The sequence below is a fragment of the Ictalurus punctatus genome, chromosome 11 (assembly GCF_001660625.3).
Source record: "Ictalurus punctatus breed USDA103 chromosome 11, Coco_2.0, whole genome shotgun sequence".
NCBI classification, from domain to species: Eukaryota; Metazoa; Chordata; class Actinopteri; order Siluriformes; family Ictaluridae; genus Ictalurus; species Ictalurus punctatus.
Window position 1 is genome coordinate 14,727,045 of NC_030426.2, and position 26,389 is coordinate 14,753,433.

The 26,389-nt window shown below is 39.3% G+C and overlaps 2 protein-coding genes across 3 annotated transcripts in view; both read right to left on the reverse strand.

Moving 5' to 3' along the window:
- Positions 1 to 1,656: 1,656 nt before the first annotated feature.
- On the reverse strand, positions 1,657 to 12,046 carry klhl30 (kelch-like family member 30). Its single transcript, XM_017480295.3, has 8 exons — positions 11,917 to 12,046; positions 9,580 to 10,436; positions 9,278 to 9,467; positions 9,073 to 9,159; positions 8,369 to 8,524; positions 7,976 to 8,164; positions 6,946 to 7,091; positions 1,657 to 3,280 (listed from the first exon to the last, which is right to left on the reverse strand). Exons 2-8 carry the CDS (start codon positions 10,351 to 10,353, stop codon positions 3,035 to 3,037), a joined length of 1,788 nt encoding a protein of 595 aa, XP_017335784.1. The 5' UTR covers positions 10,354 to 10,436; positions 11,917 to 12,046; the 3' UTR covers positions 1,657 to 3,034.
- A 2,124-nt stretch (positions 12,047 to 14,170) lies between these two features.
- LOC108272105 (espin like) overlaps positions 14,171 to 26,389 on the reverse strand; it is a 30,873-nt gene continuing 18,654 nt past the window's right edge. Inside the window, exons 6-10 of one of the 2 annotated variants that reach the window (XM_017480292.3) lie at positions 20,001 to 20,144; positions 17,077 to 17,218; positions 16,732 to 16,865; positions 16,335 to 16,499; positions 14,171 to 16,230 (exon numbers count right to left, since the gene is read on the reverse strand). In XM_017480292.3, the coding sequence (XP_017335781.1) occupies positions 14,761 to 16,230; positions 16,335 to 16,499; positions 16,732 to 16,865; positions 17,077 to 17,218; positions 20,001 to 20,144 (2,055 nt within the window). In that variant the 3' untranslated portion in view covers positions 14,171 to 14,760. Of the gene's footprint in view, positions 16,231 to 16,334; positions 16,500 to 16,731; positions 16,866 to 17,076; positions 17,222 to 20,000; positions 20,145 to 26,389 lie in introns of both variants that reach the window. The other variant, XM_017480291.3, reaches the window with a different exon arrangement.

A 26,389-nucleotide genomic window follows, 5' to 3' on the forward strand; every position in this document is an offset into this window, starting at 1 on the left:
TGGAAACAGGACGCTCCCGGGCGGTTGCTATGATACTCAAATGCTAGCTTTTGTTTTCCATGGTAGCAAAGACGCCAGCGGGTTCGCGTCTATACTCACACCTATTTAGGTTAATAATCGTCAAGACGTTTAAATGAGCTGAAATTATTTCCCAGGAAGATTAAACAAAACAAGCATAGGTTGAAACTTAAATATACAATCATAGCTTTATGGGGGAAAAAAGCAATCACCCTTAAGCATTTATCTGCAGTATATATTAAATGAAGCACAATGGCTATCTACATAAAAGCATATGCAGCAAGTGCATTATATAGTTTGTGCACAGCAAACAAATGCTGTTAAGTAAAGATATATTCAAAAATAATGCAAAAAATTATGTTTTCTACATTTAATAAAAAAATCTAAAAACAGCAGTAAACAGCACTAAAATAAACAAATGCAATATTTGTGACAAATATTTGTCTTTAAAAATGCATCAGTATGTCTCAAGTACACTTTTTCTATAAGTACAAGTTTTTCCATGCATCTCTGAGAATCTGGACACTGTCAAACTTTTGCTTTTGCACAGCCAGCTTTCATGTTCTTTGGTTTATCTCTTTGGTATATAAAGTGTACCTTCATAATAGTATCCCTGCTGAAAACTCCAACTTAGTCTGCCCAGCAACCAGCTGATAAAACACAGGCCAGCTGGTCAAACTGGTAGATCATCTTTACCAGCTGGTAAGTTATTTTCCAGCTTCCTTATTGTTTGACTAAACTGAGTGATGCATATTTGAGATTTTACAGTTGTATTATTTTCTTAAAACACAAATTAAAAACAAATATGATGAAGCATCAATAATAATTAAAAAAATGTTTCATTTTTACCATCATTACCAACTGACAATATGGTCTGACAGTTTGATCAGTGTTTTGGCAACTGGTAGCTGGTCAGACCAAGCTAGGTTTTTAAACAGGGATTGTACTACAATGAGTCCAGTAATAACCAATTAAATATATTTTTCTATAAGCCGGGACTTCTATACTGCTAGTGGTGATTATGCCTTACTCACCATACACCACTCACAAGGACATGAATTTAATGACCTGTGTTGTATTTATTGCATTGTCTGCATTGTTGTATTTACCATTTTATCCTCATGTTTATATTTACTGTATTGTCTATTGTGCACTACTTTGTCCCCCTCAATTTTGCACTACATGATGTTGGTTGTATGCACTGCTGTCTGTAACTTTGTATGCACCAAAGACTTGGAGAACGAGATTTCGTTCTACTGTATATATGACTAGAATGTATATGTATGTGTGTATATGACTAGAATGACAAATTCATTCTAACTTGCAGTGACATTTTGGATAACTGTAACTGCAATTATCTTCCCAAAAGTACAATAAGATCAGCCATAAAACATACTCAACGAACTGTGACTTCTGTTTGTATAGTGCCTTAGAGCCATTGTTTTCTTTGAATATTATTAAATGATATAGCTATAGGTACTGGTCTCTGAGCCTATTTTGTGAAATACATAGATTAAGATGTATATTTTCCAACTTTCCCAATGGTCAGTGTTGTAATAATACAAAATATACAATCAATAAAAAAAGCATTTGAAACAAAAAAGAAAAAGAAAAAAATGCCACATTAATACAATTACAACAGCATTTTTCTACTTTATTTATTTGAACATGTATTTTTTAATGGAAACGTTTTCTATAATAATAAAAAGTACAAATTTCCATTTCATATATCTGAGAGAGAATTCTAGTCCTCAGCTTAGCTGAGCTAAGGTCATTCTAGGTGTGCTTACACAGGCTTGGAGAGTACGATGATACATAATCGGGATACAAAAAACTGTCAACTGTAATCTGTTACAGTTATGTCAAAAAACAAAGTAATCAGATTACAGGTAGATTTTGTAAAAAAAAAAAAAAAAAGATGAAAAAATACTATCAGGATTAATTTTTTTTTTCATTTAAAAGCAAAGAAATTAAACTTTTGACACAACACTAATATAGACAGCTGCATGATTATAGTTCTGGTTCTCTCTTGCCAGTCGACCTCCTGGTGTATGCGTAAATAAATTTTGTGCAAAGTTAATTTGGTAGAAATTAACACAAATTGTTCTCCGATATGCTTTTGTTAGGGTGACCATGTGTCCTCTTTTTCCCGGCCATGTCCTCATTTTTTTTCAGACCTTAAAAAAAGCATTCAGACGGGATTTCTAAATTTGAGAAAATCCGGGATTTGGCTTTAGTTTTATTATGATGATGCAGTATTAGACCATAAGCACATGTTTGTGCATATTTACATTGCTTTAACCTCTCTCTGTAATTCCCTCCTTCTTGCACACCAACAGGTTGATTCTAAAGCAACTATTGGCCAAATTCCTGCCTCTCAACCATTAGCCTAATCTCAGCTTGACAATAGCAGCAAATGACAGCTGTCCTGAGTCGAAACAATGCCCATGGCCATATAAGGTCATTTTTAACTTTGTTATGACATGGCCATTCAAGTGTGTAAATGATGGGAGAAGGTACACTCACGGCATCTGATATTTTATTCCACGGACATTCAAAAGTATGTAAGAATATTTACATACATACATACATACATACATACATACATACATACATATATATGTGTCCTCTTTTTGGAAAACCAGAATATGGTCACCCTAACTTTTGGGATGTAATGTTACCCGCATCAGGGGCAGTGAGCTTTTATTTATTAATTGATTTATGTATTTTTTAAAACAGATCCACACACTGAACATATTTTTAAGCTCTAAAATAAGCTCTAAATAAAAGTATTTTAGATCATATTGCTTTTCTCTTGACTTTATTTAAATAAGTGACCTTGAAGTAATCCAAAAGTAATCAGATTACATTACATTCATATTGTGATACTTGGATTATGTTACTGATTACATTTTTTATGAAGTTCTGTGTAACTGTAATGGAATACATTTTAGGACTAACCCTCACAACCATGTGCTTAAAGTATAACTGACCAGCTTCATGTCATTGCCTTCCATTATGTCTCTTCAGGAAAGAGCTCGGGCCACTGGGACGTGTCTAGGAAGATAGAACAGCAGCCACTATAGTACCACAGCCTGGGAAGGAAACACTCCACCCTCCAGGAGTTGGATCCTCGGTTGTACACCTCCACTTCCACACTATAATCTCCCTCCATTCCTTTCCAGTGGCCCCCAGTCACATAGAGTTGCTCACCCAGAACCACTAAGCCTCCGTTCTCATGGAGTTTGTGCAGGAACTGAACCTGAGGAAGACCAAGACATTACACTGAGATTTAAGATAAGGATTCTCAGCTGTTTAGCAAATAATTTGTGACAAGCTGGGGAAGAAACATGTTTTTGAATGTTCTGAATAATACTGAACAGAACAAGTTTGGGATAAATTAATTAAATTATGTGACAGATATTTTCATCAAAAGTGCCATCCAGTGGGGTAGAAAACAGTCTGCAGTATACAGTTTAGCAGTTGACAATTATGGTTCTTTCTCAGACCAACAGTTGTTATGTGGAACACTGAGACAAGGGGACCCAAATGCAGAACACAGACAGAAGGTGAATAGGATTTATTGGAGGGTAGTGGAAGCTGGGGTGCATGGGAAAGGAGTGTGGTAATGAGTAGTCAGGGTCGGGATTAAAACTCAGATCCACAGCGTGAGGGTCGGATGCTCAGTTGATGTGGGGAAGGCTGAACACCACGCGCCATTATCTGGGGAGTTTGAGTCTGACCACGGAGGGATTCATGATGTTTTCGATGGTAAATGGGCCTAGATAACGAGGGGTGAGTTTCTTGGAACTGTTCTTGAGGGGAATGCCTTTCAATCAGAGCCAACACATTTTGGCCTGGCTGCTAGTTGGGTGTAGGAGTACGATCAGCAAGGTGCCAGTTGTGGTCAGCAGAGAGTGCAGAACGGGCTTCCTTCCATATCTTGTGGCAGCATGTGGATGTGGACCTGTACCGACAGCATGACAATATCGCCCTCCTGGGTGGGGAAAAAAGGATGCTCTTAACCCAGGGAACACATAAAGGGGGACATACTGGTGGCTATACTGGACAGAGAGTTGTGTGCATACTCAATCCAGAAAAGCTGAGGGCTCCAGGTGGAGGGATTGTTGGTAGTGACACATCGCAGCACTGCTTCCAACTCCTGATTAGCCCGCTCTGCTTGGCCATTAGACTGGGGATGAAAACCCAAAGAGAGACTCACAGTAGCCCCTAGAATTACAGAAAGCTTTCCATACCTGGGAAACAAACAGGGGTCCGGTTAGTCCTGAACACGTGGTTAGTCACAAGGTCTGCAGTCTCAGGGGCTGTAGGGAGCTTGGGGAGAGGAATAACGTGTACTGCCTTTGAAAAACTATCAGGATGGTGGTTTTACCTTGTGAGGGAGGCAGCCCGGCGACAAAGTCTAAGGCAATTAGGGACCAGGGGTGGCTGGGAACAGGCAAAAGTCACAGCAGTAGATGATGGTAAAACTGAATTGACCAAAGAACAAGGCCCAGAATGCCTGATGGGAGTTTAGATGCTTGGTGGACTTGATGTAGGCCAGGTTCTTGTGGTCGAGCCAAACAATGAATGGGTGTTCGGCCCCCTCAAGCCAATGTCTCCATTCATCAAATGCTAACTTAACAGCTAGTAGCTCACGATTCCCCACATCATATTTACGTTCAGCTGAGGTGGTGTGAGAAGAAGGCACATGGATGGAACTTCTGGATGGAACGTTGGGAGAGCACAGCACCCACAATTGAGTCAGAGGTATCCACATCTATGAGGAACTGCAGTGAGGGGTCAGGCTGAATCAACACAGGAGTGGAGGTAAACAGCTCCTTCAGTTTGGAGAAAGCTGACTCAGCCTCAGGGGTCCATACAAAGGGCATAGAGTTGGAGGTGAGTCTAGGTGCTCCAACCTAGCTGTAGTTTTTAATGAAGCAGTGATAAAAATTGGCAAACCCCAGAAATTGTTGAGGCTGCTTGAGGTTAGTGGGTCTGGACCACATGACTACAGCTCGGATCTTCTCAGGGTCAGCCTTAACTCACCTTCTCTTGATGATGTACCCCATGAGACCATGGGAACATGAAACACATTTTTCAGCTTTGACAAACAAGCACTTCTCCAGAAGCCACTGCAGTACTTGATGGACATGGAGAGTGTGTGGGAGAATATCATGATGTTCTCAAAATAAACAAACATGAAGTGATTCAGGAAGTCGGAGTATGTCACTGAGAAAGCACAAGGAACATTGGAGCAGTGCGATGGGTGATTTGGGCCAGGAATTTCCCATCCAGGGCATTGACAGTAATAGGAGTATCCAGGGACTCAATAGGTAGGCCGAACTGTGACGCTGTCTTTATTCAGGAAGCTATCTTTGGCACCTGAGTCAATAAGTGCTGAAAGGGGAACGGAGAGCTGGTTGTAGCAAAGGGTGGCCGAAATCTAAAAGCAGGATAGGGGGTCAGGAGGGGAAGATGTAGCCCCCATTCTACTGGTGAACCCCTTTTAAACACAAGGAATAGTTAGCCAGGGCATGGCCTGGTTGGCCACAATAGAAGCATGCATCTGTCTGGAATCTTCTCTCCTGCTCAGCAGAAGTAAGTCAGGTCCGACCCAGCTGCAGGGTTCTTCCCTTGGTTACATGGAATTACGCGACAGAATTCTGGTACATGGCTGAGGTTTGGTGACAGGATTAGCAGAGGAACAAAGAAGAGAACTGGAGGCAAAAGGTGCCTGGGGTTGGCTGGCTCTGTCTTTGCACCTGGATTGGTTTGTTGAAAACCCTCCGAAGTTCAGTGGTGAAGGAGATGAAGGAGGACCACAGTGCTGGCTGCCTGTCCCAGATGGCAGTGGCCCAGGTTAGGGCATCTCCCCTTAATAGCCCCATGATGTAGGCCACCTTAGCCTCATCGATGGCATAGGTTAAGGGACATTGGTCAAATACGAGAGACCACTGGAGGAGGAAGGACTTTCCTAAGTCATCCGTGTTGGGTTCAGGGTCTGGGACATGTGCTTCATGCTGTGGACTGGGGGAGGCGGCAGACTGGACCATCAGGACTGCTGACTGGGCTATTGGACAGGGGGTGTCTGGGCCAGTTGGTGGAGGATGCTGGTGGCTCCTAGTGAATGACCAGAGCTGTAATTCATGTTAATTCAGGAGGGTTTCTTGACAAAACAGGGCTGACTGCAGGCTCTGCAGTGAGCTGGCTCTGCTGGGTACATGTTGGCCAGATAGTTCTGTTATGTGGAACACAGAGATGAGGGGACCCAAATGCAGAACAGACAGAAGGACTGAAGGACTGCAGCATGAGAGCCGAGTGCAGAGTTAGTGAACTACAAGGAAGGCAAGGTGGGTTTGGGCGGAGCAGGAATTGAGCCGAGAGTGAGCAGACAGGCAGCGTGAGCAATGAATCTGGAACATGAGGAGAAACAGACAGGATAAGCACAGGAAAACGTGATGAAGAAAACACTGGACATAACATGAACGCAAATGCAAGGAAGGCCGGAAGTGTACTGCACTGAAGCTGGAACGATCTGGCAATGAGTACCTAAAGAACCGGGGTTTATATACGCTGTAGATTGATGAGCTGATGAGGAGCAGGTGAGTCCAATGATTTAATCAGAAAGCGCAAGAAGTGGAAAGCCACACCCAGGGACACACACACACATACAAACAGAACAAGAGGGAGAGAATGCACTGGAATACAGGAAAGTAGGTGGGATCTTGCCGGGCTATGACAACAGTGACTTTTTGAAGTCCTGAGATTAGAACTCACATCCTTTCAATCAGTTGTACAGAATCTTAAAGGCTCCATACTACCATATGCCAATGTCCATTAGTAGTGACATTGTCATTAAAAATAAAATTTTACTTTGCAAATTGCCAATGTTTTATAAACAGTTAAAATATAAACACTCACCTTCTGCCACATGTTAGCATCTGGGTCATACAGATACACCTTTTTGGTGTTGTCTGCGATTAGATAGATGACCCCATCCATAGAAATGGAACAAGGAGAGGATAGGTACTTTGGGATAAATGGAGAGCAGATGATACTCCAACTATCTGAAAAAAATCAAATACCAAAATAAAATCAAACTATTAATGCCAATTTTAGACTGTGTGATTACAGATTTTAAAAAAATAAATAAATATTGGTATCACATTGTTAGAAATGATGATTGTCTGTACATTAGCATGTTTTATTTATGTTTCACCATTGTCATTATCGTATTGGTAGCCGTCCCATGAGTTTTTCATAATCCTATTCTGTCTTCCTATTGATGGATTTTAGTCAAGTGTTGTACCAGCAGTATTACAACTTTGTTGTTACATGATTTTGATTGCAATATAACTAAATCAGCCACCAGTGAGCATGTCACATTACGTATCCTAAGACTGCTAATCACAACTCACGATTAAAGAATTATTTTACAATATGCAATTTCATTTGCAAACAACCCATCATAACTTATACATGTATACATGTTGGTTGTAAGGAAATCTGGGTGATGAGGTGCAAGAGATAAGAACATGCTGATGCTTACAAAGGGAAGCAAAGGGCTATATAGGATTTTTAATAGGAACATACCAGTACTGATATCAGTATCGGGCCAATACTCACCTGAAACTCTAGATTGGTCTTGAATGAGTTGACGATTTTACATATTTTTACATGATTTGACAACATATATATTCTCTGAATTGATTTAGTGATGTATTTTATTCCATTAACACATACACGTTGACTTACATAACACAGATCACATGGTACTGAACCAGTATTGGTATCAGCCAATACTCTGATTTTGGTATGGAATCAAAAATTTAAAAAATGGGATTATTAGATCTCTATTTATTGTATTGTCTATGACATGTTGACTTTTGTCCTGGTGTTTTTCTCTGGTTGATCAAACTATAAACAGTTTATGGTCCTTGGTGACTCTTACCTATGACTGGGTTGAAGCACTGCAAAGTCAGGGCATTATATTTGACAGCACAGGAGCCAATGACATACAGCTTCCCCAGGCATGCAGTGGCTGTGAAGTTGGTCACATATTTCACTGCAGGAGCTGTCAGAGCCCAGCTGTCACTGTATGGGTCGTAGTGTTCTACTTCTACAATATCCTTAATAGTGCCTGTAAATAAAACAAAACACTTTCAAACACTCTAGGATCTTGAAATAGATACGAGTCATTGCTCTGTGCTATCAGCGAGTCAGTTATAGAAAACAATATTATTTCTTTGTGCCTAAGGGAGAACATAAGGTGCAGATTTTCAACAAAAGTTAGCTTTCCCATGCTGTCTGCAAATGATACTCCTTATTTCCATTATTTTCTTACCTCCAATGGCATAAATCTCTCCATTTAGTGCTGCAGAGGAGTGGTTAGTCCTGGGCTTCAACATTGGCGCTACTGTAACCCATCTCCCTTCACGAGTGACATACTTCCAGGTCTCTGTGTTCGACCAGGTATTGGACTGGGAACCTCTCGAACCTCCTGGGAAAGAGAAAACCTATAAGTCGTAAAGAGACTATTTTTTTTTTCTCCAAGTGTACTGGATATTTCTTGGAAAATAATGCTGGCTTTGTATTAGCAGCTTATTAAAATTCCAAAGAGCTAAAACAAAGACTTCTATAAAAAAAAAAAAAGAGGAACATGAGTGGTATAGGCTATTTGCAGGTGGAATAGAGTTTAATATATCTTGCTAAGTCTTCGAAAAGCTAGGTGTTCCATTAGCAAGTGTGTTTAGTAACCCTCATAATTCTTAAGTTGTTCCAGTTCTTATGAGAGTCTCAGAGAGATTTTTTTTTATAGTCACAGGATATTCTTCTTTATCCTCTCCAAATCCTTTATAGAGATGATGTTCCATTCACATAATGCAGCACTCAAATATGGGCAAGGAAACTATACATTTGCTTGATCTGTTTTCCAAAAGGTCAGTTTCTATAAAAATCCTCAAAAGCCCTCTTGATGCTATTCTTTCCCTCTTTCTTTCACAATACATCAGAAAAGACATTCTAATTTTATTGTTAATTTCTATTTACCTGTAACATACACATCATTGTTTAAAGAGACAATGGAATAACCCCACTTATTGTAGTTGGGAAAATCAGGTAGCTGATGCCATTGCCCTGTGAAAAGAACAGACAATAATATATATATTTTAATTACAGATGAAATGCAATAATTAGTAAAAATGTTTCTTGCCATCAATAAATCTAAGCAAGACAGCGGTGAGGCCGTTCTTACGAAGCTTTGTGTTGTAGAAAGCACAATTCCTGGAATGAATCCTGATCTCTCTCTCACCATCTTCCTCCTCATCTTCTTCATCAGAGTCATCTAGTGTGAGGCCACCCATCACAAACAACACTTCCTGCAGGTTGTGAGGGGTATTTTGGACAGGACTCTGCGCTGACTCACCTGGTTTTATATTATTTTTCTGAAACAAAGGACTCCACATATTTAGATTTAACAAGACACACAGAAATTGGCCATGCGATGTTCTGGACTATATGTGCTTGATATTTGTAACACACAAAGAGATAACCAACCTCTCTGGAAACAACCTCAAGAAGTTCTTTGCATTCTGGGGAATCCTGAACTAGAGCATCTTTCAACAGGATTTCCATAAGGTAAGACTCAGGCAGAAGAGGTAGTCTGGCCAGTCTCAATAGTTCTGGCAGGTGGCAGATGCGACTGTCTCTGCAATGCCTGACCCATGCAAGTGCTGCCTCAGCTCGAGCACAGTCATTCCGCACCTGCAGACCTTCATCCTTCAGACAAGCAAATAGCTTATCCTTTTCCAGCAGAAGAAACTCCTCATGCTGCTGCACTGCCTCAAAGTTCTCCAAAAGATATGCTTTGGCTTTGGCCACCACCTCAGGACAACCGTGGATCTCGCCAAACTCTTGTATGCCGAGGCAGTTACTAGCATCTATCTGGTTCTGCAGGTATCGACTGCAGACGGCCCGCACAGTCTGGAACTGAAGCTGACTTGAGGTGCATATCAGGCCCTCCACATTTCCCTGATTAATGGTCAGTTTCCCAGTGTAAGCAAAGTCCAATAGGGCAGCAAGCACATCAGGATCCACGTCATGAAGCTCTATCCGTGTAGCTATGCTCTCCACAAAGTCACTTGAGAACATGGAGTGGAAGTAGAGGCTACAGACAGCCAAGATGCCCCGGTGGCAGGGGAAGTCCCGCCCACCGGCACTTAAGGTCACATCCACAAGATTGGGGTGGGAACAGAGAGAACGCAGGCCCTCCAATATGCTCTGTGAGTGAGAGGACAGGCAAAAGTCCAGGTCATCCACATTACGCACCATGATGACACTTTTTGATCCAGTGACCAATGATCCAATGGTCTTAATGGGTTGCAACCCAACCAACTCTTCTGCAAAATATTTATCTGCATAGGAAGAGATGAGACTTGTCTTAGTCTTAACCACTTATATCCATAATGATCCACCATTAAAGCAGTGTGGTAATATTAAGTTCTAAAAGGTGTTATGACCAGTCGAAATGGTATCCTGCTGTGATCCAGTAAAGATAACCAAATAAAGGAATGAAGTCATGACGATGGTTAAAGACTATGGTCACATAATTAACAATTCATAATCATATACTTATTATCTGTGGGGTTCAAGCAGTCTTTGCAAACATAGTCCCCAGTGGCCAGTTCTTGCCAAGTTAGAGAGAGCAATAAAAAGTCTACAGATGAACATTCTTATCAAGTTTTGTGACAACAGTAATCATGTGAAATGCCTGAGGAAAACTGATTGGTAACCATGTTTTTGAAGGATCCCAGTCATAATTAAATAAATCTACCTACAGATTAGCAGACCAATGCAGCCCACAAAATGTCTTTAGGTTCCAGAGAAACAGCTATTTGAACATACCATCCACTGTTAGTGATCATGCACCTCCTCAGAACCTTGTTGCAGACCTCCTCAGAACCTTGTACTGAAAAGGCTTGAGTTACTGGATTTGAATAACTATTTGAATAAACCAAGCTCTGCCCCATTTGGAGTATTGGCTATATTGTTTAGACTCTACTATGTAATTTGTCACCAATTTTGTGAAGATAACATCCTAGGACTAGTTCACAAAAATAGGTTTTGCAAAGTATACACATTAGCAAAAAATCTAAGTGGTGGGGCATAATGGTCCAAATTGGAAAGCAATCGGAGGAAATAATAATTGTCTCTAAGCTTTTTAGTTCTCAAAATATGTGCTAAAACAGTTAACAACACTTTATGCTTGGATCCCTAATCCCAATCTTAGCCATAAGATCAACAATTTCATTGATAAATTATGACTCATTATTTCTAACCTGAATTAGTATTTTGTCTGATGCTGTTGGTTAATAATAATTTTAATATAATAAAATAATAATGAACAGTTGGTGAACTATGGAGAACTACCAACAGTACTCAAATGGACATTTATTTTGAAGCCTTTATTTTGAAGATATGTTACAAAAAGAAGACAAATATGTACCACAATTTTGAGAAGCAAACAATCTGTTTATTTTCTAAATATTTTTGTGTACCTATAAAGCATTGTTTGTAATGAACATATGAGTTCTGATTATGATCACTTATGATGACTTCCTAATGAGTCATCATTTACATGTTTTCATAATCCAAACCAATTTGCCTCCTTATAAACTGTACTCTACATGGCTTCATAGTTATAACTTGCATGGTAAACTGTCAAATGGACATTTAGCAGGTGTATGTTGATTGTTTACTCAGTAGCAGCTAACAGCTAGTATGACATTCAGAAACTGCCACTAACTAACTCTATGTTAACATCTTCTATAATACTTACTAGTTACAAATGTTATAAGAAATCATAAGTTAATAATGTGAAAAGTGTAACCTTACCTCTTGACTGGATGGAAAAAGAAATCCCACATTGCTTAAAAGAACAGTCTAAAAGATTCAAGATGCTTGTTGAACTCAGGGCCACAGAATACTTCTATCAGCTCATAGCATGCTCGCCTTCCACCGTACTATTTTTAGTTCTGTGGTAAGGTTCTAAATTCAGATACCAAACTGGGGTGAAGTCTCACCTGTTCTTAAATAGCAACAAACAAACAAACACACACACACACACACACACACACACACACACACACACACACACACACACACACATGGCTCAGTTAATTCAATCATTATTTCTTCACCAACTACCCTGCACAGTTTTCTATCCTCCCAACACTCTTGATGAAGTAGAAGAAAATCAGAGGACAAAAAACAATTTACATTCATCATAGGAGTAAATGATTTAGCCCTATGGCTTATTTATTCAAGTAAAAGCCTGTAAGTGAGTATTTATTCAGGTGATAGCCTGGACACCCTCAACTCATACCTTCACCCCCTACCCCAAAAATAGGATTAATAAGCCTTTGATGAAAAAGTGTATATTATATTTATATTTTATATAGTTATTCGGAGAATGTGAGCTCTGCTTTAGATGACTGTTTAGAGGCTGTCAAACAAACACCATGGTCCAGGACTGGCCAGATAATGATTCTAATCAGGCCCACCAAATAAATTAAATGAATAAATAATAATAATAATAATAATAATAATAATAATAATAATATGATAGTAGTAGTAGTAGTAGTAGTAGAAGAAGAAAAAGAAGAAGTAGTAGTAGTAGTAGTAGAACAAGAAATTAACTAATCTTATAGACTATAACTGAAAGATTTGAAAAAAGAGATAGTCTCTGTTATTCCACTAGGGGACAAACTAGAGCAATAAACATGATATATACAGTAATAATAATAATAATAATAATAATAAAGATATATAATTCTTCATTAGCATGTTAAAAATGTCATTCTGTAAACATGTCAGGGTTAGATTTACGGAGGTGCCAGGCAGGTTTAGCTACATGACCCAAATTTTCCGACGCCCCCCAAAATGCTCAAAATGCTCAAGATGCTCAAAATGCCCTCAAAGTGTGAATGTAACTCACACTCACATGTGAACAGGAATTACTTTTTTGTTTTGTGATCATTTATAAGGCACTGTCAAACAATGCCATATTGCCATATGCCAATTACCATATTAATAATGTTGCCATAAAATATTTTTAAGACAGTTCCACTGAAAAGGATTAAAATAGCATGTTAAAATAGGGGAAGAAAATGACACCTTACATACTGAAGTAAAACTCCAGCAAGCTCCTACACTAGCTCTCACCTTGATATCTCTAAGTTCATCCTGAAGTGTAGCTATCTGGCTGGTAGCGATTAAATAGAAATGGGCAAATGCATGATCACAATTGGTTAATCCTGTTTCTCACCATAGCAGCTGGTAGGCAGTAAAATGTGATTACACAAAGGAACACATTCATTTAAAAAAAACACAAATCAGTATAATAACTGTTATCACCAAATTGTGCATACACCAAATTGTGCATACACTTAATTAAATAGTTTCTGTTAGCTCTTCTTTGTCCTTCAAACTTTCTGTTTTAATTTCTGAGTCTAGTTTATTGGTGATAATCAATAGAATATGTTAAATAAGTTTAAAAATAAATAGCAGGGCCCTTGTTGGGGTCTCACAAAATTGATGATCTGGCCTGGGAAAAATTCGAGTTTGACACCCCTGCCTTAGCTGTATATGGCCTACAAAATTATATTTCATTGGCAAGCATGACTGTAAGAGATGTGAATAAATATGCAAACGGAATGTTTTGATGGTAAAATCATAATTTGGAAAATTGGGGGGTTCGGAAGGGGGAGGGGGTTAGCCTGCTCATCTGTTTTGCAGGTGATATACTGTATTATGAATCCATTTATGCATTCTGAGTGTAGCTTTTAGATAAATACAAATAAATATGCATTTAAGAGAAGTTGTTGAGGTGTTATTGTTCTAGTAAACAGATTTTATCGTCTAGCCCACTTGTAATTGGACTAAGTGTAATGTGGCTTGTTAACTAAAATTAGTTTGACCAGGGTTTAGATAATCTGCTTATTTCTGTATTCTTAAAGTAACACAATAAGTAAACATCTATGCAGAATTTGTTTACTATGTGTACAATACAATACAATACAACAACACCTTTAAAATGGCTTTAAGAAAAGAACAAGGCAAATTCAAACACTACATAGAAAAGTCTATATGAATTATCAAATTGTTTATTACAATTCTGCACCTTCTTCCACTGTGAAATTTGTCAGCACAAAACATGCTCTTTACAAAGTTATTTGAAAGTTGTTCACATGTCCACAGCAAACCTGAAGAAGGATTCAAACTAATATTAATTTTTATGATGAATTACACACCATTGTTAAAAAAAAAGCACTTTATTCAAATAACAAAATTTCAACAAGGCATTTCAGATGTTCACAGAAAAAAACCTTTACTGGCTAGTAAATACAACAGACATACTGTGTATATCAAAAAGAAATGTGTAGTGAGCTGACAAGTTCTATTAACTATCTAACGTTATTGGGAAAATGAGTTCAAAACCATCCATGAATGAGAGGGCTACAGAGCATAGCTGGCCCGGCTCTTGGGCTTAAATGGATGACCTTCATCACGCCCCTGTTGATCACAAAACTGATAGCCAATTGTGTGTATCTGGTCATTCATACATATATATAGAATAGTACAGCCAGGCAAGTAGCTATCACGAGATTTAGCTAAATGGGTGGGAAATGGCTACAGCTAAAATTGGTTTCAAAAAATGCATAAAACATCCTGTCTGTATTACTCAAAGTCAAAAATCTCAGCCTCTTTTTCTTTCCAAAAGGCAAAACTCCTGTCAACATACTTGCAGATTTCATCATTGGTCAAGCTGGTAAAGTCTGTACTTCTCATCAAGGTATCATTCTCATCAGGGGTTGGAGTCTGGATAATCACTTTGGGCACTGGCCTTATCTCGGCTTGTGGGCTCTTCTCCAGGTTTTTCACCTGTGGAGGCACCTCACTAAAGAACTTAATCTTGATATCCTCAAACCCATCGTTCCATTCCCTATTTCCAGCCTCAATGTCTTGGATGACAGCTTTGTGGAAATCTCGCACTGTCTCCCAGCTAAAATGACCCAAATGGTCAAACACCTCAAAGCATAGCAGGTGCCTCATCTTCCTCTCATCAGCTGAAAGGTCCTGCTCAAGGATGTGGAAGTAACCTAGCATGAAAAGATCAAGTGTCAGAGAGTCATATTCAAAAGGTGCTCCATTCATGCGGGGCAGGAACTGCTCGGGTGAGTAAAGGGCCTGCTGACGATTAAGCCTCCGGATTTGCCGGGATGGAACAATTGAGATCATGCTTCTCCAGTTGCCAATCATTTTGTTGATGGTGCTTCGCTGCTTGAAGAATTGTCCCAAAGAACCATGCTCTATCATCTTTTTTGATGAGATATCCAAACTGGCCTTGCGGTGAACCTGGCTCCTATCTGGCATATCAACACTGTCCAGGCTGAGCTTCCTCTGGGCATTTTTGACAGTTACAGTATAAGCAGACTTCTTCCAGTGACCCAGGAAAAGGACCACAATACGCTCCTTGCGTAGGCTAGTGCTCTCCATAACATTGTTGAATTCATCACAGTCAATGCTTGAATCATTTTGCTCCCCCTCTGCTGGCTCATCGTCCTCTGAGGGCATTACTAAGACACTCTCAGGTATTTCTTCCTCTTGCACACACAGCTCTGTACTATCTGAATCCTCAGAAACTGGAGGTTTATTTTCAAAGTTGGACTTCAGACTGCTCACAGATACTCCAAATTCATGAATCTCATTTTCAATTTCTGCCCTCCGTCCTCTGGCTGAATTTTGCCTCTCAAGATTTTGAGAGAAGACAGTCACAAGATCAGAGTTAGGCATTTTGGTAGTAGACTCATCAGTCAAGTTAGTCATAAGAAGGGACATGCTCATGACTATGCCAGATATCCGATTACACCACACGGGCAGTTTAACCTGTGTGTTAGGGTTTCTGTACCGAGTATTTACTGTAATGTTGACAATAGGTGCTGGAAGAATGTTCCGGAGTTCCTCTACTAGGCGAGCCAACTCCATCTCATAGCCCTTGCAGTTTTTTTGCATTGAAACACTTTGGATTTGCTTCTCCAGGTAAATGAGATCATCTTCAGTTAGCATCTCTCCAAATGGACCCAGTATGGCATTGTGTGCTTGAGAGTACCTCCAGCTGTCCATCTTTGCATATCTGTTCCCATTCTCCTGTTAAGCACATACAGTACAACATGGGTATTCTCAATCCAAAAGTTGCTATGAGATAAGACAGCTAAAAAAATTCTACAGCAGTTGAACATGTTAGTACTTACCTTCCTTCTCTGGGCTTCATCATCCAGCAGTCGAGCTTGCAGCTGCCTCACCATCACTTGTCTCTTCCATTCAGCTATAGGCCTGCCCTTCTCATCAAGAGTTGGCACCAGGTAGTCAATATCCGATAGGTTAGCCTCCTCTGTGGGTAACACCACCATCTTATTCTAAAAGGAGACAACAAAATACAACAAATTTATTAACGTCTTATTTGTATCCGAACATATCATCATAGTCTTGATGCATATTACCTTTATTTTTTTTTGGAATTGTTGCTATTTTTCAACCCAAACTCATTCACCCCAGAGGTAAACCATAGTTGCTTCCAGTTTTTAATCAAAAATCAAACAATTTCTATACAATATTATTTTAAAAGAAATAACACCTGAATGTACATACAGCAGGAGTCAATCGCTCTGATAATCCAGATTTTCTCAGAGAGGTGATTGATTTCATATCTCCCAGTTTCATCGTCCCCAAAAGCTTTCTCCCCTTCTCTGGAACTGGTTTACTGGAGGTTAAGTTCTTCATCACTGCAATGACATGAAAATTATTTCTTTTTCTCATATGTTTCCGCTCTTGCTCTGATCATATTTACACAGCCTGATTAGCATTACTCACTATGGTGGAATTAAGTCATTAAGTGAAATTAAGGGAGGAAGAGTCAATAATGATGTCAGTTCCTATAAGCAGAGGTAAAGGGGTAGTGGGGGAGGGGGCACAGGCTCAATGAAGCTCTCTCACCCGTGTTGGCTATTTGGCTGTGCAGAGCACTGCTGGTCAAACTCCTCTTAGAGGATAGAAGACAAGGGAAAGGGGAAGAAGGAAGAGGGGGAGCAGGTGTTTGAGTCCGGTGACAAGCTTCAGAGGTATCTTTAGTCTCAGTCTGCTGGAGGAAGACATAATAATAATAATAATAACAACAACAATAATAATAATAATAATAATAATAATAATAATAATAATGATAATAATAATAATGATACTAATAATGTGGACAAACAGTTTATCTCTGCAAGTGTAGTATGTAGCCATTAGTTATAAATATGTGCAATGGCCCATTTTGCATTGCCCTCACTGCTATCTGTCAAAAATTAAGACCCTGACATTTAAGGTTTTATCCATCAATCCATTTTCCATACCACTTAACCTACACAGGGTCACGGGGCCCAGGAAACTTGGGGCACAAGGCAGGGGATCAGCCTACAACGCATGTCTTTGGATTGGGGGAGGAAACAGGATTACATGGATGAAATCTCAGAAGCACAGCGAGAACATGCAAACTCCATGCACACAGGGCATGAAAAAAATAAGTACACCCATGGAAATTGTTGACTTTTTGACATATTTGGACAAAGAAACATTTGATCATCTTTGAAATAGTGTCTGTTAATAAAGTGTATATACTTGAGCAAACACACAAGGAAAATTAGCTTTTTCAATCATTTATTCAACAGAAATATCAATAAATGTGATATTCTTTTGTAGGAAAAGTAAGTACACCCTTGGCCTCAGAGGCTAGTATTGCCCCCTTTAGCAGAAATAACTTCTTGTAGGCGTTTTGCATAATTGTCCACCGGGCTTGCTGGAATTTTTGACCACTCTTCCATACAATATTCTTTCAGTTGCAAGATGTTTGAGGGTTTTCTTGCCTGTACTGTAATTTTCTAATCCCCCCCAACATTTCAATGGAATTCAAATCCAGGCTTTGACTAGGCCATTCCATAACCCTCCTTTTTTTTCTTTTTGATCCATTCCTTGGTGAATTTGCTAGTGTGCTTAGGATCATTATCCTGTTGAAAGGTCCACTTTTGGTTCAAGTTCAACTTTCAGACAGGTGGCCTCAAATTATTTTCAAGCACTCTTTGATATGATGCACAATTCATAGTTGTATCAATGAATGCAAGCTGTCCAGTCCCTGAGGCAGCGAAGCAACCCCAAACTATAACATTTCCATCACTGTGGTATGACGTGCTTCTTCTGAAAAGCTGTTTTTAGCCTTTGCCAAACATGTCTGCTGTTACTGTGGCCAGTCAACATTATCTTTGATTTGTCTGTCCAGAACACATCATTCCAAAAGGCCTGGTCTTTGTCTATGCTCATTGGAAAACTAGTCTTGCAAAGGCTTTTTTCTGACATGCCTCCTATTCAGGTCAAATTCGTGCAATCTCTTTCTGATTGTAGAAGCAGGCACTTTGACACCAACAGTTGCAAAACTTACAATCAGATCCTGTGATGAAATTATGGGGTTCTTGGAGACTTCTTTTTGCATCAGATGGTTGGCTCTTGGGCTGAATTTGCTGGGATGGGTCGTTTGAAATCTGCGCCATATGGGTTTACCTAACCCAGTAAGACTCAGTATTACTGCACACTACACTTTACATAGCTGCATCAATCACTTTATATTATGGAACTCGTTTTTGCTGCCAGTATTGCTGCTTTACTTGTGCTGCTACATTACAAATAGCTTACAGTTTACAGTCCATGTCCAGTGTATTTACTGTCCTGTGTATATATTGTTTTGTCCTATGTATCTATTGTTTTGCACTCATCTCTATGGTGTATTGCACTTTATGTAGTCTTGCATACTGTTCTGTGGTGCACATTTCGTTCCAATGTTTACAAGCTATATAGAGGAATGACAAAAACCCACTTGAATCAACTTGATTTGTTGATTATTTTTCTTACAATGGAATGATGTATTTCAAATAATTTGGAGATCTTACGCATAATTTCGAGACTCGCAGGCATGCACAACCTTTTTTCTGAAGGCCTTCTAGAGCTCTTTAGATATTGGCATGAAGACACCACAAACCGCAAATGCAAATTGAACACCAGACACTAGATATGAGAGGGGTATAAACGAAACAGGTTCCACATAAGCAGATTCAAATCACTGGCACCCAATCTTAAACACCTGATTCTAATTATATGGATTTGAAGGTGTGATAAATGAAGGGGTATACTTACTTTTTCTATGTGACTTATCTGCTTTTTTGTTAATTTAAATTGTAAAAATTACTATAAAATGTTAATTTTATGTGTCTAACACCTTTATTAATAGGCACTGTTTCAAAGAGGATCAAATGTCTGCTTGTCCAAATATGCAAAAAGGTAAATAAATAAATAAATAAATAAATAAACCTTTCCATGGGGTGTACTTATTTTTTCACATGACTGTAACAATCATCCAGTTGTTGTTTTTTTGTTGTTGTTCTTTTTTTAATAACATGGCCAATATCAGATAAGCTGCTGGTTGAGGGAATAAGTTTTGCAACAGAAACACTACGATCTTTCAGATTTTAGAAGGGGTATTACTATCATTTAATAACAGTCTAAATAATAGTTTATAGGTTTTGGATATCCATTCCTTAAATGTTGTAACTGGGTTTACAGTATGCGTTTCCTTTTTAATAACAATAACATAATCATAAGCTCATAAGCCATCATCATTATGCTCACTGTTCCATCTATTAATTCATTGTTTGGTAATGCTACTGGGAATCTAGGAATTAAGACTGGGCTTTTATTGTATTATAAAATCATGTTTATAAGTTTTACAGTTCAAGCTGAAGATGATATTACTGAAAACAATAAAACCTCAAGAAATGGGACATACTTCCATATATTCTAAAAGTGACAGATGTTGAAGTATTAATTAGATTAACCTTAAGGCTGTCCATATCTTGTTGGGTTTCACTGATATGTCTGTAGTAATCTCCTGAGCTGGGCTTCCGTGACACCACTGGTCTCTCCCTCTGCTCCTCTTCCAAAGAATCACTCTGCTTCAGAAGCTGAACAGCACCACGGGGCTTAAAAAACACACACAATTATCTATTTTATAGAGTTATACCCAAGTTGTACAACATTCATCATTAGGCCATTTACAAAACACTCCAAAACACTAAGCTTCATGCTGGTCTAGAATATTAACTGTGACTTATGCAGAGTCATAATCCTTTTGTTACAATTGAACACACACTATAAAAAAATCTGAATACCACACTGAACCTGGGAGGGCTGACTTGACTATATGCAGACTTAAACCCTGTCCTTAATTATAAGGATTTTTTAGCATCAATATTGTTATTAAAAAAGACTATTACAATAAGGGTAGTGTTGCTACCTCACAGCTCCAGGCTACCAGGATCGATTCTGAGCTCAGCTGGAGATCTGTGTGGAGTGTCATATGTTCTCCCCGCATCCCTGTGGGTTTCCTCTGGGTTCTCCAGTTTCCTCCCACCTCACAAAAACATGCCAGCTGTCAGAATGGCTACTCTACATTGCCCCTAGACGTGTGTGCATTGTGCCATGAGAGGGAGATTGGCGTCCAATCCAAGGAGTATTTCTGCCTCACACCCAGTGCTCCCAAGATAAGCTCCAGATCCACTGTAACCCTGACCAGGATAAAGCAGTTACTGAAGATGAATAAATGTATCTCTGGATCTATAATGTGATTATGTACCTATAGGCTTTTTACTTTCTGATGGCTGTAAATTACTGGTTTTTATGGAGGCATATTTTATTGAAGGAAAGGTCAGTTAAGCATAACATACTATAAATAAGTAGCTCAGAACAGCTTTATCATTAAAATGTTATTCTCGAATCCAATATCAGTAAAGACCTGTAGGCTTTTGAATGTAGTCTGTGTATACATCGAGCCATTTAATGTATATACACACAATTTGTAAATGCAAACGTTCCTGTATTTGTCAGATCCTGTTGGTGAGAATTCATACCAGTTTCTCCTTCAACATCCATGGACACAAAAGCTAATTGAGGAAAAGCTCCCCCTTGTGGAGAATTATCAACCTGCTAAACATGAAGTTACAAGCCAGGAACATAAGGCGTGTTTTATCAAAACACTTGTGAAATAACAATTAAGAAGTTAAATCAATCCACTGGTTGATTACATAATACCCTAATAAATCCAGTGCAGAGTGGATTAAATGGGTTTCCTCAAGAAACGCCTAATATTAACCCCACACTTACTATCCTTGTGAGGACATTCCATTGACATAATTAATTAATAGAGCTAATTAATGCTATGCCTGCACCTAATTCTAAACAGAAATTTAACCTCAGTAAACTTAAGGAAGTTTTTTGGCAGATTTTTTTGTTTGTTTTATATATATATATATATATATATATATATATATATATATATATATATATATATATATATATTTGTATATTTATTTATTTATTTATTTTTAAAAAAGTAAACGTTTTTACAAAAAAGCAGTCGACCACGTAGGGAGCAGCCAAAGGTCTCCTCAAGGTCAAACGTATCAGATATTCCTATACATTTGGTCCCCACCAAGAAATAAAAACTTGCCTATACAAATGCACACAACAACAGTGTACTACTGCATATCAGCATTCCCTTTGATGTGTGTGTGTGTATGTGCGTGCGTGTGTGCATGCACTCACACACACACACACACACACACACACACACACACACACACACACACACACACACACATACACACACACACATCAAAGGGAATGCTGATATGCAGTAGTACACTGTTGTTGCTCATCTCTATGTGGTGGTTCTCCTAGTTTCCTCTCACATGTGCCTTTGATGTCCAAAGAATACAAAATGCTCTGATACACTGCACGGATGCAGCTGAGGAAAGCTTCCCAGAAGTCGTGCAATTCATAAATAGATAAACAGCGGGTAGGGGGAAAACATGGGTTATGAAGAGTAGAGACAAAGAAATAAAACATTATCCCATCCATTCTTTCAGCGACCCTTTCACATCAGTTCAACGTCCTCACTCACACTCATCTGCTCCTACAAGTGGCTTTAATCAAAGCCAGTGGACAGTGTGGTGCATTTGGTTCCCATTAACTAACACACTCATCTGCAGCTAGAGCACTGAATGCTAAAACCCTGCAGCCCTCGCATTCTCCTCTCTACCTCACAGGCCACACAGGGACTGATAAGAAATTACGAGGATGAGGGAGGCAGTAAATACTCCACATGTGGCCTTACCGGTGATGGACAAGATGTTTACAGTGGGATCATTAGTGATAGTGTTCTATTATATTGGAGGCCCTTAAAGGGAGCATGAGGTTATACAAAGTTGAAGCAAAGTAAAACACATTGGCATCTAGGGTGGAAGATATGGCAATATGATAGTGATATACTAATCTGTCTAATTAAAACTGCATGACAAGTAATATTAATAATATTAATTCTTTGATTCATTTTTAAAATGAAACTTTACAGAGCAGTGCATGTATGGTGAGGTCATAAAATTAGTAATTTAAGTATGAAATGTCTGACGTTTTATTAACATTTTATCATTTTATTAGGGTAGTAACCTACATTCACCATCCAATTTATTACGATTAGCCAATCATGTGGCAACAGAGCAATGCAAAAACTCATGCAGATATAGGTCAAGGGCTTCGGTTTATGTTCACATCAAACATCAGAAGAAAAAGCGCGATCTCTGATTGTGGCATGGATGTTGGTACCAGAAGGGCTAGTTTGAGAATTTCATAAATTGCTGACCTCCTGAGAATTCACACACAACAGTCTCTAGAGTTTACACAGAATGATGCCAAAAACAAAAAACAATTGATAAGAGAAGCCAGAGGAAAAAAAATGGTGTGCTGTTTCCCATACCCAGGGGCGTTAGCTGGACTGTTAATCATCAGGGGCTGAGCCCAGATTCTTCTCCATCAAAAAACGTAGAACTTGTAAATAGACTGCTTGCATGCATTTTTTTCTTCTATGAGAGAACTAATTGCTTAAAAAATGTGAAAATTGGACAAAAAGTTGGATTTATCATAAACTTGCCTCGAATGTTATCACTGTTTGCCGGACTACCAGACCGATAAAATGTAAACTTTTTGGCTATCTAACATGAGACTAGGCTAGTTTGGTGTTGCTAGCCAAGGGGAGGCACCACAAAGCTATCACTGTATGGGTTTAGCTGCCACAATGCCATGCAAAGTATGTTAGCTGTCTTTATGCTCTGCTCATATCATATTCACGAACTCATATAGACATTTACACACCTTGTTTTCCTGCTCAGCATGAGAGGATGTTAGTGTTTCAATTTCAACCCATTTGCTTGTTAAAAAAATAAATAAATCGGTGTATATCCTGACACCATACCTCCAGGGCTACCTTTACAGCTAGGAGCTCTCTGTTACCCATATCAAAGTTAGGTTCTGCAGAGGATCGTTCTTTTTGAGAAGTAAACAACAGGGTGGAACTGGACTTCTCTCCAAAGCTCTGTGAAATTACACCTCCTACCCCATTATCTGAAGTGTCCACCTCCACTATGAAAGTCTTTGAAGGGCTGGGAGGTTTGAGGATGGGAACAGTTCTAAAGGCTTCTTTGAGTTGTTTAAAAGCTTGGTTTGTTGAGGGGTTCCACTGGAGTTTCTTGGGTCCCTTTTTTAACAGCAAAGTTAGGAGTGAATTTTCGCTGCCAAAACCCCTAAATAATCTACTGCAGAAATTGAAAAACACAGTTCTTGACTGCCATGACTTTGTCCTTGTCCATAAAAACTCCACAAATGCTGATATATCCTAGGAACAAGACTGAAATTTTTCATTACTTCCCGTTGACATATAGATGGTTTTCCAGTAACCTTGTGTCTCATGACCGGGAGACTAGATCAAGATGTCATCTATATATATGCTATGACAAACTTCCCAAGCATGTTGCATAGCACATCATTGATAAGACATTGAAATAGTGCAGCTGCTCAAGATAGCCCATAGGGCATTGTGCAATACTCATAGTGACCAAAGTGTCTTCCATTTAGCACCCTCTCAAATAGGGACCAGATTATAAGCACTGCATAGATCCAGCTTGGTGAATACTTTGGCCTCTCACAGCTATTCCAGTGCAAAGGGGACCAGAGGCAGGGGATATGTATATTTGATGGGACTTGGTTTAGCCCTCTGTAATTGATGCATGGCCGCAGGTGGCCTCCTTTATTTTTTAACATAAAAAATACACCGGTCAATAATGGTGTGGTTGATGGGTAGATGGACCCTTGTTTAAGAGTCTCTTCGATGTACTCATCCATGGATTGAGTCTCTTTGGGGGCCAAGGGGTAGATGGGGTATAGGGAACATGGAGGCAGTGGGAGAGACAATGGGATGAATAGTGTGCTAATTCTCACTCAGTCCATGATATTTTGTGGATGCAGCCACAAAATCCCAAGACTATGGGGAACATGGTTGTGAGGGTGAGGAGCAAAAGAGATATGTTCCTGGTGGAGCATGCTCACTTGAAGTGTGAATTACAGAAATTTAGATAGAAAGAGATAGAAATTTTGATGCTCACTGTGGAGGAGTAGGGTGGGCTCTGTCATGAACCAACTGTGGAGTCTTGACTAGTGGTCTGAAGGAGCATTGTGCCACTTGGTGCTTTGGCTGCCACAATAATAACACAGTCTCCTTATGCTGCTTTTGGCACTCCACAGGTGTGAGTCTGGCTTGACCTAGCTTCATGGGCTTGATGACTTGGGGTTTGAGAGTGGTTTTTGTGTCCATGTGGACCTTCTCTCGACTCTTCTACAAGAGATTCAATCAAACTGATAGGTTGATGAGTGAATCAAGTTCATCCTGACTTGCCAGCTCATTGAGAATATCAGTGTTCAACCCCTGATACACAGCCTGACGAGTGCTGGTTCATTCCAGCCACTGCCCGCAGCTAAGGAACGGACATTTTGTACGAATTCTGCAGCAATTAGGTTACCCTACTTGAAGGTAAGGAGTCTCTCTCCAATCTCAGGGCCCTCTGTTGAGTGGTTGAAGACGTGCTAGAATAATTGGAGGAAATGATCATAGGAGGATATTTGTTCTCCTCCTTGGTTCTTGCCCATGTTAGCACTTCGTCCATCAATAGGTTGATGAAACAAGTGAATGTATTTTGCTCAGACCATTCTTCTTGGCATGAAAATCCAGTACAAGGACCATTGGAACATGAACCCTTTACACATGGCAGGATCACCTATGTATTTGTCAGGACATACAATTTGTGGAGGAGAAGCAGATAGAGAGGGTGCCTCCAAGGGAGCCAAAGCTGAAATCATGATGGTGTGCAGTTGTGCTAGCTGAGTGTGAATCATAGCTATTTGCTGCTGTTGTTCTCCAACTAGATGGCCCTGGGCCACCATAGCCTGTTGCTAGGGATTACCCACTGCATCCGTTTTGGTGGTGAATTATTCTGTCAGGCAGCAGGAATGGACACAAGTGCAGGGTAAGGAAGCTTTATTGATAAATATTGATCTCAGATCCAAATTGACAGGCAAAATTTTAAACAGGAAACAGGCAATGGTCAGGCTACCAACAAAAAATATGAAATAGACTAGGCAATATTCAATGAACAAACAAACCAGAAACAAGATTTTAAAAAAAAAGAAAAAAAGGTAACGATAGCGTAGAATGCAAGGCTTAGTATAGACTAGTAGCTTGGACACAGAGTGCATACTTAGCAAAAAGCGTGCATGCATGTATGTGTGCAGGTGTGTGTGTTGAGTCATTAAATAGTGTGGCAGAACTTGTGCACAGGTGTGTGTGATCAGTAAGATGGTGAATGTAACATTCTTTTTGGTGTTTGGGTGTTGTAGTCCTTGGTGGCTACAACAAGTGAAAGGTAATGCTGAATCTGTTGTTGACGTGACAATGGCCCACAATGTTTCATATTTTCATAAGTATATTTTTTGACATATCCAAATGGGAGGCATTGCTTATGTCAAAGCACACATTTTATTTGTGTGCTTACTTACTTCTTTTTCTAGACATTTTACGAGTAATGTTTGTGCTATATAAATGTGTGCAGACAGAGTTTACAGGGCAATATCTGAGAAAAAGCATGATACTTAACATGGGAAAACAAGATCAATATGAGAAAACTGGAAACACAGAAAAGTTGGAAGCGACAAATGTAGCTTAGAATTTCAACAGATACACCTGCATGCCTTTATAAAGATCATGGAGTTGCAAGGTTATTGTGTACACCTACCGTATTCAACCTAAGAAATACTGCTGCAACTGATACACTCATACCAGCTT